This window comes from Lepidochelys kempii, chromosome 16 (assembly GCF_965140265.1).
Source record: "Lepidochelys kempii isolate rLepKem1 chromosome 16, rLepKem1.hap2, whole genome shotgun sequence".
In the NCBI taxonomy this organism is placed as follows: Eukaryota; Metazoa; Chordata; order Testudines; family Cheloniidae; genus Lepidochelys; species Lepidochelys kempii.
In genome coordinates, this window is record NC_133271.1 from 10874686 (window position 1) to 10886879 (window position 12194).

The following is a 12194-nucleotide window of genomic DNA, read 5'->3' on the forward strand; positions in this document are numbered from 1 at the left end:
TAAAAAATGTTCCTTTGTCTGTGAGATCATGTTTTCTGCATCTCTTTTCTGTTATGATTCATTTGAATCCTGAGTTTTGGGGATGGGTCTTAGTTTTACTGGGGAAGATTTTCTCTTACAGAAACTCAGCTGTTTCTGTGCATTATAAAATCCAGAAATTTTTAGACTAGAGATTTATGATGCTCTCCATAGGTGTATTTAATCCCTCCCATGAAGATTTTGGGGAGTCACTTGCATGCAAGGATAAAAGACTAGGCCCCTAAGGCCTGGGCTACACTGTGTGCAGGGGTGGGGTTCAAACTAAGATATGTAGCTGAAGTTGAAGTATCTTAGTTCGACTTACCTGGCCGTCCTCATGGCGGCAAGTCGACCGTGGTGGCTCCCCCGTCGACTCCGCGTACTCCTCCTGCCGAGGTGGAGTACAGGCGTCGATTCAGGGATCAATTTATCGCACCTAGATGAGACACGATAAATTGATCCCCGTACTTAGGGTCCTTGTCTAATGAAGTTCATCTCTTCCTTTCTAGTCCTTTTAACTTTCCTGTTTTGCATATATCAGAAGCTGACTCTGATGATTAGAAAACTGCCTTTGTTAGAGTTTATAGAGTGCAATTAAATATTGACAGAATCAACAAGCATTGCCAAATCACCAAGCGTCTTTTAAACTCTCTTTCACTTCATGGATCCAAAAATCACTAGGGTTTTCAAAAGAAAAGGAAGAAGATAAAAGTAATTCAGTTACTCGGCCTACCTAGAGAATGAGAGATTTATTGCTAAGTAAATATGATCATGCAAAATCCAAAATGGCCTGGAGATATAATTAAATTACTCAGGAGTCAGTTGACCCCCAGAGACTTCCTTTGACAATTACATTTTAAAACACATCAAGATCAGTTGTGCATACAATGTCCAAATACTGTAAGTAACCTGAAAATGACAAAAAACACCTCCCCACTTCCATTCAGGTCTGCATCTGTTCAGCCAGCACTCCCTGTATTAGATATGAAATAGGACATGGTTTATCACATGACTTGCACTTCTTCTGTAGCATTAACCAGTGGATTGTCACTGATAGTGGAAGCCCGCAGAGTCATGGTTGCTGCATTTCAATGCAGTTTAGTAAGCGGAAACCTGATTAGAAAACTGACCGGTATTATAAAGCAACTCCCTAAAAATGCAAACTCCTCAAGTATTCCCCCTTCTGCTTTGAATAGGAGTGTGCGCTGCCCATGGGCGGCAGGTATCAAAGGCAGAGAAAGGCTCAGCCTACCCAAACTGCCTCTGTGGCGCCCACACTCCCTCCAGGCCCCCTCCTGCTTCCAGCCATGGGCCCACAGCTCTTCTTTCCCATGTGGCCGAGTCCTGGGCCAGTGGCGCCAGAACCATGGGGGTGGGGAGGGAGTGGACCATAGCCCTCCCATTTCCCCCTTCCCCTCCTCTTCCACCTGAGCCCCACCATCCCACCCCCTGGCCAGGCCAGCGTGGAGCCCTGCCGGGGAGCCTGGGCAGCTGTGGGGAGCAGCCTCCGGCCTGTGTCCCAGCCCCCCAGGCTCCCCAGCTGCCCAGGGCAGGAGGAGGGTCCGCGACCCTATGCTGGCTCCCCACAGCTGCCCGCGTGGCTCTCCCTGACCCAGCTCCAGCTGGAAGGGGGGCCTTTGAGCCACAGCCTGGCTATGGCAAGAGTGGTGCGGGCAACTGTGAGGAGCCACAGCATCACGGACCCTCTACTTGCCCCAGGTGGGCAGGGACGCAAGCTAGGGGCTGCTTGGGCACCCCACACTGTGCTCAGGTAGAGGATCGGCCATGGCTCCCCACAGCTGCCAGCCCGGCTCTTATCATGGCTGGGCTGCAGCTCCGAGCCCCCCCGCTTCTCCTGGCCAGAGCCGGGTCGGGGAGAGCTGCATGGGCAGCTGTGGGGAGCCTGGGTCCCTCCACCTACCCTGGACGGGGGGCCTGGGACACGGGCAAGGGGCTGCCTTCGCCTCCACCTTGGGCAGTTATTTTTAGTAAAAGTCACTGACCGGTCCTGCACAATAAACAAAAATTCATGGAAGCCCCATGACCTGTCCCTGATTTTTACTAAAAATAACTGTGACAGGACAAGGAGGGAGACGGTCCAGCCCCTACCGCTGCTGTGGCTCTGGGGTCTGCCAGGGATCCACAGCAACTCAGAGATCTAGGGTCTCTCCACTACCGGGTCCCTCTTGGCGGCTTGGAGCTATGGGGGCTGGTGGCTGGGAGCTGTGATGGGCCCCGCTACCTGCAACTGCTGAGAGCTCTGGGGCCCCTGCTGGCTGACAGCTTCAGCCCTTCTTGCCCCAGAGCTGATGTGGAAAATGTCACTGACTGAGGGTTCTGGTGCTCTCAGATTCTGAAAGCTGGGAATGGGTGACGGAGGATGGATCACTTGAGGATTACCTGTTCTGTTCATTCCCTCTGAAACATCTGGCATTGACCACTGTCAGAAGACAAGATACTGGCAGATGGACTTTTGATCTGACCCAGTATGGACGTTCTTATGTTCTTATGACCTTCGTGACATAATCTTAGCCTTAATGATGATAATCCTGAGCATTCATATCAAAATTTTCATCCATTGATCAGATGCATGTTCCAGTGTAGGGATCATGGACTAGATCTCAGCTTCAGGGAAGGAATGATGATCAAGTGGTTAGAGCACAGGACTGGGAGACAGGAATGCTGGGTTCTGTTCAGACCCCCTAGGTGTCCCCAAGCAAATCACTTATAACCTTCCTATCTGCTTTCCTTTCTGTAAAATGAGGATACTGACAGAGAGGTATGACCCAGGCTGGCAGCTGCTGCTGTTGTTAGTTGTAGTAACATTGGATTTGTATTGGGATAGCAACTATGAGCCCCAGTCATGCACGAGGACCTACTATGAGACACACTGTAAAAACACTGTCTCTGCCTCAAAGAGAGCTTACAATTTAAGTGTAAGACAGAAGTTTAATTAATATGTGTATAGTGCTTTGAGAACCCTGGATAGAGGGTGCTACAGAACTATTATTGTCTTTATTTTAGTATGAAACACTTGTCGGCTAAACACTAGTTGTTCTAAGTTACGTATTGCTAAATTTGTAAATACAATAGGAGTTTTCTTGAGCTACAGAGTCTATCGAAATGTAGTGCTGCAGTTGAGAGTGGCTTAAAAGCAGGAAATGTAATTTTCTGCTTTCTGAGTTTTATGTTCAGTGAATGGGTTATTAAAAAAAAGCCAATGACAATATTTAAACCTTTGTGATCGTATTAAAGCTGGCTAGAACTTGGGAGAAGAGACAATCGAAGAACCCCAGCCCATAAAAGCAAAACAGTCAAGCCTTTGTCAAATTACAGCACTTTCAGATTTTATACCCCAAAGCGTTCATATTCTGCAGAATAAAAAAATAATAAAAAAATATACATTTGACTTACAGTAAGAGTCTCAAGTCATTGATAAATGTACTGGAAGTTGGCAGCTGAGAAACATTGACTTTGTATAGTTGTTTAATGGAGCAGTTTCATCTTGGTCTGGCTTGGATTCCTTCTTTAACTGCAATGAGGATTTGCTCATTATAGATGTACTAATATCTGGAGAGAAAAAAGCAAGCTTGAAAGCCTAATGGCAGAGGGTTTTTTCCACGTCTATAATTCACTGTCATTTTTGTCTCTTGAAAAGAGGAAAGAAAAGGAAACCAATTTCAAAGTGAGTTACATCTGATCAAATACTATTAAATTCAGACCAGTTACTTTTTCTTGCCTATTCCAGGGTGGAGAAATCCATGTGTAGGCTATGCACTAGTTAATATCTCACAAAGCTAATCTTCAACGGCAGGAAGTGATCAAATAGCATCCTACAGAGTGCTATCGTGTGGTCTATAACTGCCTTCATCTTTGAAGAGTGATTATACTCAGAGTAGTGATGTTAAAAGTGGCATTATAGGGTTCCATGTTTATCTTCCCATAATTTCCCTGACAAATTTGACTAGTTTGAAAGTTAGAAGGGCTGGCCCTGGGATCTGAGCCCAGCCAAGTTCCTTGGCTCAACATCAGACATAAAGATTCAGCAGTCAGAACGAAACGACGGTGTTGATGATGCACTAGTTGAACACAGTAGCTCACGCTTCTGCACCTGTAGGGGTCCTGCAATGCTAACAAGAGTGGCAAACATAGAAAACAGTTACGGGGTTTTTTGGAAGAGTCAACTGATACGTTTCTCAAGACACACATGGAGCAGACCTGCTGTAGAGGTCTGCTTGAGGCTAGTTTTAAAGCCTGACCTGACCCAACCAGAGCCTGAGTGCGTCAAGTTGTTTTCAGACCTGACCCAAACCCAACACTTTCCCCTGAACCTGTCAGCACTGCCGCCGACTTATCCTTGGGGCTTGACCTGGTGGGGGTGTCCCACTCCTGACGCCCCATGACTGCATTCCCTCTGCCTCCTGTCCATGGGCTTGGCACAGTGACTGGGAGAACCTCACAGTACCTCAGACTCCGCAGCACACAAAGCGCAGCAAGGTGGTGGTGGCTGGCAAGAGTAGGGCATGCAGCTGCCCCTTCACAAACCGCTGAGCAGGAGGAGGTGATCGGAGACTACTTGACCCAAGCCCGAACAGATCGGGTCATTTAACCCAAGCCTGGTATTTGGGGCCCGTCGAGTTCAGGTCAGGTTGCCATCTTCTGCTGAGTAAGAAGGAACTATCTTCTTTATCTTCATAAATGATCTGGAGGATGGTGTGGATTGCACTCTCAGTAAATTTGCGGATGATACTAAACTGGGAGGAGTGGTAGATACGCTGGAGGGCAGGGATAGGATACAGAGGGACCTAGACAAATTGGAGGATTGGGCCAAAAGAAATCTGATGAGGTTCAATAAGGATAAGTGCAGGGTCCTGCACTTAGGACGGAAGAACCCAATGTACAGCTACAGACTAGGGACCAAATGGCTAGGCAGCAGTTCTGTGGAAAAGGACGTAGGGGTGACAGTGGACGAGAAGCTGGATATGAGTCAGCAGTGTGCCCTTGTTGCCAAGAAGGCCAATGGCATTTTGGGATGTATAAGTAGGGGCATAGCGAGCAGATCGAGGGACGTGATCGTCCCCCTCTATTCGACATTGGTGAGGCCTCATCTGGAGTACTGTGTCCAGTTTTGGGCCCCACACTACAGGAAGGATGTGGATAGATTGGAGAGAGTCCAGCGAAGGGCAACAAAAATGATTAGGAGACTGGAACACATGACTTATGAGGAGAGGCTGAGGGAACTGGGATTGTTTAGTCTGCGGAAGAGAAGAATGAGGGGGGATTTGATAGCTGCTTTCAACTACCTGAGAGGTGGTTCCAGAGAGGATGGTTCTAGACTATTCTCAGTGGTAGAAGAGGACAGGACAAGGAGTAATGGTCTCAAGTTGCAGTGGGGGAGGTTTAGGTTGGATAGTAGGACAAACTTTTTCACTAGGAGGGTGGTGAAACACTGGAATGCGTTACCTAGGGAGGTGGTAGAATCTCCTTCCTTAGAAGTTTTTAAGGTCAGGCTTGACAAAGCCCTAGCTGGGATGATTTAATTGGGGATTGGTCCTGCTTTGAGCAGGGGGTTGGACTAGATGAGCTCCTGAGGTCCCTTCCAACCCTGATATTCTATGATTCTATCTTTACATGAGCATCTTTCTGGCCATAACCATAATTTAATACGGCTTCCGATTTCAGGTCTGCTAGGGTAAATCTGAAGTAACTCAGTTGAAATCAATGGAGTTACACCCGTGTAAAATTGGTATGAATAAGTTCAGTTTCAGGTCCTCTGGTACATTATTTGTTTTAAGAAAAAATATTTTCAGTCTAATCAATGGAACGTGGCCTTATTTTACACCCAAAATGTCATGCTCTTATATATTCTCTTTCCACATTGTGGCACGTGTTGCCTGATTATGATGAGAAGAGGTATAAGAAGATGCCCTCAGAGACTGGAGATTCCAGCCAGCATGCAGTGCTCCCTCTTGGCTGAGTAGAAGGAACCTAAGCAGAAGGAACCACACAGAAACTTGCATTGTAGGATTTCTAGTCTTGACAGACTTTGCCACTATATTGAAGATGAGGGCAGCTGCCATCAGTTCCATTTTATGCAGAGTAGTTGGAGCCTTCAGACTCCTCATAACTTGCTAATATGGCAATAGACAGGTAAAGCCCATGGGCCTTACTCAGGAAAATATGCTGCAACAAATCATGCAGGTTTAACAAAAACCGAATGCAGTGTTTCAGAGTGTTTAACTGTTACTTTGTTAAAAGTGGCTGTGGCAGTTGTGTGTCACTTGTGGCCATTTATGAGTTCAATTGATTTTCATCCTAGGTCTTTAACTGAATGATGTAACCCTGGATTTGTCTTGATTTCGGAAATAGGATGAAGAGGAGATGGAAGAGGCTACCAATCAAAAGCTTGCGCTCCAGAAGGCCAAGGAGGTAGCAGAAGTCAGTCCCATGTCCGCAGCTAATATTTCCATAGCAGCGTAAGTGTAATTTTTTATTATTTGGGAACTTTTATCACTTTGTTTTTATTCTTCAGACTGAGTATATATCTGTTCCATTGGGCACATGAACTCCGATGTACAATATGGAGGACTAACAAGGGCTGTAGGTTTATTTGAATACTTCAGGGTCGATCACTTAGTTGTGTGTTTTATTTGGTATCTTTGCATTTAGTTGGTTTTTCTTTGAAATGTCATTGTCTCCACTTCACTGGAAAAGAAATGCATTTTAGAGAATTTTTAAGTTATCCTAGGAAAGACTTCACCAGGTGAACTGTTATCATTTCACTTCAGAGTTTTTCGTTCTGAAAGACGGGTGTATATGACATATAAAATATAGTTTAACTACAATAATCTGTGCTTTGATAATTGAATTGTAAAGACCGCCTCCTGAATTTCAGACACAAAAGTGGCTTTGCATGCTCTTTGCTCTAAAAAAAAAAAGCCATTTGAGAGTGCAAAATGGGACACTGAACACGTGAACAGACACTCCTGTATACCTGGTTCACATTCAGAAGTATCATCTTGCACGTGCAAATGTAGGCTTTTGTGCCTGGAAGTGGGGGTGATTGTGTGATCTCACTTTGGAAGAATACTTAGAAAATATTACTCTTGGGGCCAGCTTTTCAAGTATATGAATCTAAACTTGTGGAAATAAGCAATTTTCAGACGTGTGCTGAGGTTTTTGAGGTCAGTGGGAGTTTTGCCTGCATAGGATAAGGACTGAATTTGGCACACACAATTGCTTCTTTGCACATATAATACACATTTTGCTTGTGCTTCTTAGGGAGCCTGTGTTTGAAAATGAAGACGTTTTGAAATGTACTGATTGACACACACAATTATTCTGGAAGTTTATGCAACTTCATGGGGAAGTTTGAGTATCTTTGTGTCAAAAAGACTGCCCTGCTGTTTGCTGGGAGCTGCAAGTATTTCTCGACAGCCTCCAGTCCTCAGAAAGGGGCAGCTGGAAATTACTCCAAGGATCAGGGAAGCCTAAACTTATTTGGAATAATTTCCTGTCCAATTGTATTCCAAAATATCTGTAGTCCAGAGAGAACCCTATTTAACTGAACAATTTTCTAATATATTTTCCCCAATGTAAATCCATCTCATAAGGCCTTCATTAGTGTGTATTCAATCTAGAATCATGTTATTGCAGCAACAATGGCACATATGAAACTTGTTCACTAAATCTGAAAAAAAAAAAAGAATATTCTTAATCTGTTTAGCTTTTTTTTTTGCAATTTATATTTGTAGAATACGTATATGGTTAGCATCATAGATCGTTCTCTTCTTATAATGATTTGCCAGCCTCAAAAAGAATTCACAAAAGAAAAGTTTCTCTTTTTCTTTGATGTACTTCTATGTACTGTAATTTTAAAATATAAGATGGCATTGTTTATTCTATTATTGTTATAAAGTGATTGTATATGTGAAGATTACTTAGAACCCCAAACTCCCATCAACTTTAATGGCCCAGGATTTCACCGCAGATTCTTAGTTACTGACAATAGTTTTAGTCCCTGATTTTTCATCAGGCTTTGATCTGGTTTTTGATCTCACACGTTCAGTTTTGTGACTACAGTTACATGTGAGTGCAACATTGCAAGTTACTATTTGTTGTGTCTACAGTTATATCTGCTCAGACATCTATGTGCCTTTTTCATAGGTACATTCAGATGGTTAGGCCTATAAAATGAATGCAGTTGCAGGTGCAATTAATTGTTTCCACATTTAACTGCAGTAGCAAAATTGTGTTTGCAATACTAGAGGCCACATTTGGAAATGTAGAACTTATTCTCTCAACAGTGTGTCTCTAGACAAGTTGTATCTGCTGTATAGAAGCATGATATACTTACACAGGCTACTGTGATTTAGTTGCATGTGCGAGTGTGTGATACTAGGTTGGGAGAAAGACTGAAGAATCAATAGATGGGTGTTTGAATGAATAAACACATAGAAGAACAGATTACTGGTTAGAAGGTAAGTAGATGTGTGGGTGGATTGTTGGTTGGTGACAGGTGGTTTAAGAGGTGGATGGAACAGAGGATCTGAGTGATCTATCCGCACTGAACTTTTTTCTTTGAAATTTGTGTTTATAATTTTATTAGGTCTTTGTTTTTAAAAGAGGCTGTATTTGAATTTTTCTCTTTTAAATTTACTTTTCAAAAAGCATATTTTAAAATGAATTTCTATCATAACTGATTACCTGAATATAAACCAATATTATGAAAATGTACGTCAGAAGTCCCTCTGCCTGTCAACTAAAATAACTCTCTCTTTCTTTCAGTGTTCTGTAGAGATAGTGCTGTGGTTCAAGTGTTTTCTTAGTAATGTTGTTCATGTTAGCAGAATGGCTCTCAATTAATATTGTGGTTTGACTCTTAATATGATTTGTTATTAATTTGGTGGACCTGTCCTTTGGGTTCCTAGAACCTACAGAGGTGGCAAAACCTTCCGGGTGCTCAGTCTGGTAAAAAGTCATTTCTATTTTCCCTCCCTGGTGTTTAAACAGTAAGATACTGTGCTTGCTGCTTTGCTGCTATTTCTTGTCAGTTTTGTAACATTTGTGCTTTCAGTGGGAGCAAATCCTGCACCCCTTCGTCTAACCCTCTTCACTCTTATTTCCTCATCTTAGCAAAGTCTACATTTTGGAAACTCCTTATTGTGCATTTACACTACAGTGGGTGGCAGCGTACCCAAGTTTGCCATCCTCATGCATTACTGCAATGTATATATATTGTGCATTTGTTTGTATGTGGAGGTGTATATGTGTATCCATATGCCTGTGATTGTCTGTATTTGTCTTTTTGCTCTGCTGTGGAAAATAACCTCATTTAACAACAGCTAAGCTCCAGGAAGAATTCAGCTTACTGAATCAGTTACCGAACTTGCTTTCTAGGCTACAAAAGTTAGTTTCTTTTCTAGTAGGTCAACCTAATTTCAGTGTATTAAGTAACGTTTTAGAATTTTGCAGATGCATAGGATTCAGTGCGAGCAAGGATTATTTTGTGGTTGATAGATGGTGAAGTCCTACTACTGCACCTTGAAACTGTTTTAATAATTTATCGATCTATGCAGTCAAGTAAGGATATCATCTGTCTGATAACTGACTTAGAAGGTGCTATATTATAATTCTGCATCTATAACTGGGAGAGGCAATGAAGTCAGTTACTACAGTCAGTTTGTAGCTCCTGGTTTGTTGATCTTTAAGGATGTCAGTGATTCAACTTCTACTCCATAAAAAGGGCTAATAGGAGTGGATTGATTTAGCCATGACTTGGCTTTTTTTACCTGGTGAACTCTATCCTGAATAGACTTATTATTTTCTTTTTCAGGATTGAAGCTGATGTGGGACATTTTTCTGTTGGGATGTTTGTTTTAAAACAAGATGTTTTTTTAATCTGTGTTTGACATTTTAGTTTTAGCTTATTCTTTTCATTCTGGTTTTGTGATTTTTTTTTTCCGTTGAGCATTTTCCTTGCTTTATTGTTTCTTGAGGTGAGTTTGGGTTTGTTCAGTTTACCCAGAGTCGTCCTTTGAAAACCTCGGTTTCATATAGTATTTTAATTGCTCAGCCTCGTGAACTGAGCTACTGTAATAACAGATGGGACGATACAACAAGCCATTGGTGCAGCTTCCTTGGTGGCGAAAATGGAGGAGAGAGGGGGAAACCCATCTTAGGGGAATTCCCCTTTAATTGTAGGGTTCATTAGCTGATAGAACACGTTATTGGGAGGCAGGAATCAGTGCTTTGCTTCTTGCTCTGTCACTAATTCATGATGGGAGTTGGGGCAACTCATTTAACTTTTCTGTGTCTCGGTGGGCAAAACAGGGTGGTGACTTATTAACTTTGTGGAGCGTGAGGCTTCATCAGTCAGTGTGTAAAGCACTTTGAGTCCTTCTGTGAGAGGCACCAGAGAAGTGCATTGCATCCGGACCGAGGATTAAGGCACAACCCCCCTATTTCAAAATGTAATTTTTTGTCGTTAAGTTTGCTGTTTCACAAACCTTCAGTCCCAAACACCACACCTTAGAGTTCCCCCTCCACCTCTTCTTTCCCAGCCAGAGATGCACCAATGACATGTACAAAAGGGGCTGCATTAAACAAAAGGATGCACCAGCTCTGTTCGCAGTTCAGTTGGCCAGTCTGACAGACACGTTATGACCCATAAAGGAATCTGAAGTCCCACGCAAGCACATCTACTTCACCACTGGCACTCAGAGGCGACTGAGGCAGAACTTGTGCTTAAAATAAATAACTTTTTTGTTTGTTTATTCCTGTGTTTCCAATGGTCTGCCTCAAACTCTTCTGGGGGAAAGTCTTAAAATAGCAACTGCAGTCAAATTACTAAATTTATAACAACCTGCAAATTAGTTGTGCCTAAGTTGTCACACTGAGTGATTTTTTTTTCAAGGTGGTAATGGTTTTGAGTTGTAGCTGGCCTCCAAGAGTCTAAGCATCCCTTGCTGTACAGCAGGTCTCCAGCTGGAGATTTTGATGGGAGAGGGAATCCCCAGATATGATGGCTCTAGCCCTGTACGGAGTGATAAGGAGACAGTTTCTCCTTGTAGCGGAATATACAGGCCAAATCCCGCACTAAGAGCTGTCTGTAGGATCGACCACGTAATTGACCACTTTAAATGACTCTGTGTTTTCCAATTATCAACCCACTCTGTTAGGTGTTGGGTTTTTGCTGGTCCCCTATGTAGTTGCTTAAGGCATTTTACTTGTGTGCTCAGCTAAGACCTCCTGCTCACAGGTAAACCCTACCAATTGCTTTGCTAGCTCTGACCCAAGGGTGCTGCCAACTCATCACAAATTGATAAATAAATAAAAGATGTGATGTTAAAATACCAAAGACAGTACATGAAAGAGCAGGTACAGTAGCACACTTCCATCTTTCACTAGCACTTCTTAGTGGTCATCTGTCCCTTTTGTACAGGTTTGGGGATGAAGGTCTGGGCGGGTTGTTCTATTTCCTCTTGTCTCTGGAACTCTGTGGTCTGTTCTACAGTCATTGTTGGGCATGGCTCTTGGTAACCAATAGAACCCTGCAAGAAATATGCCTGAATCACTAGCAAATAAAAAGTTCGGTGTATGATGACGTATAGACTAGAAGAGGCGTTCTTTTTATCTTGCCGGCTTGTCATTTCTTCCCTCTTCCTGCTCCCTGAATGTGCTGGTGTGTGGGGTACTGTGACTCTTCCAGTTAGTTTGCTTTTTTACCCTTTTTGTCATGTAACTGTGAATCAGCAAACAGCTGCCCAGAAAGACTCTCTCTCTCTCTCTCTCTCTCTTGGTCTCGCTCTCTCATGGTAAGTAGCAGCAAGCAAAGCTCAAATACCTCCTCCACTTCGCTTTGAAAAAGGAGGCTGTCTTTGCCCTACGAGTCTACATAGTGTGATTTCAGTATGAATTTAGCCGATGGATATTGCAGAACAGGGATTCCAGCAATGAAGACAGAGAAATGGACCTCTGGGAGCCCTTTTGCAGGACTTGCGGAGTCATGTTGGGCCAAGTACAGGGATGTTTGGCAGCATCATTGTGGGGCCTTCATCCTGCACTGGACCAAATGAGGCAATGAGGAATATGATGATAAGCATAAGTGTTTTGCCAAGGGATTTTGAGATGTGCTTTAAGCACTAAAATGCTTCAGGTTGCCCCTATGCCTCCAC

The 12194-nt window shown here is 43.3% G+C and overlaps 1 protein-coding gene across 12 annotated transcripts in view; it reads left to right on the forward strand.

Annotated features, from left to right (window-relative positions):
• Positions 1-12194, forward strand: part of CACNA1B (calcium voltage-gated channel subunit alpha1 B) — a 473291-nt gene that overhangs the window by 333607 nt on the left and 127490 nt on the right. For all 12 annotated transcript variants that reach the window (XM_073313889.1, XM_073313878.1, XM_073313882.1 and 9 more), the window contains one exon: positions 6388-6494. In XM_073313889.1, coding sequence (XP_073169990.1) covers positions 6388-6494 — 107 coding nt within the window. The remainder of the gene's footprint in view (positions 1-6387; positions 6495-12194) is intronic.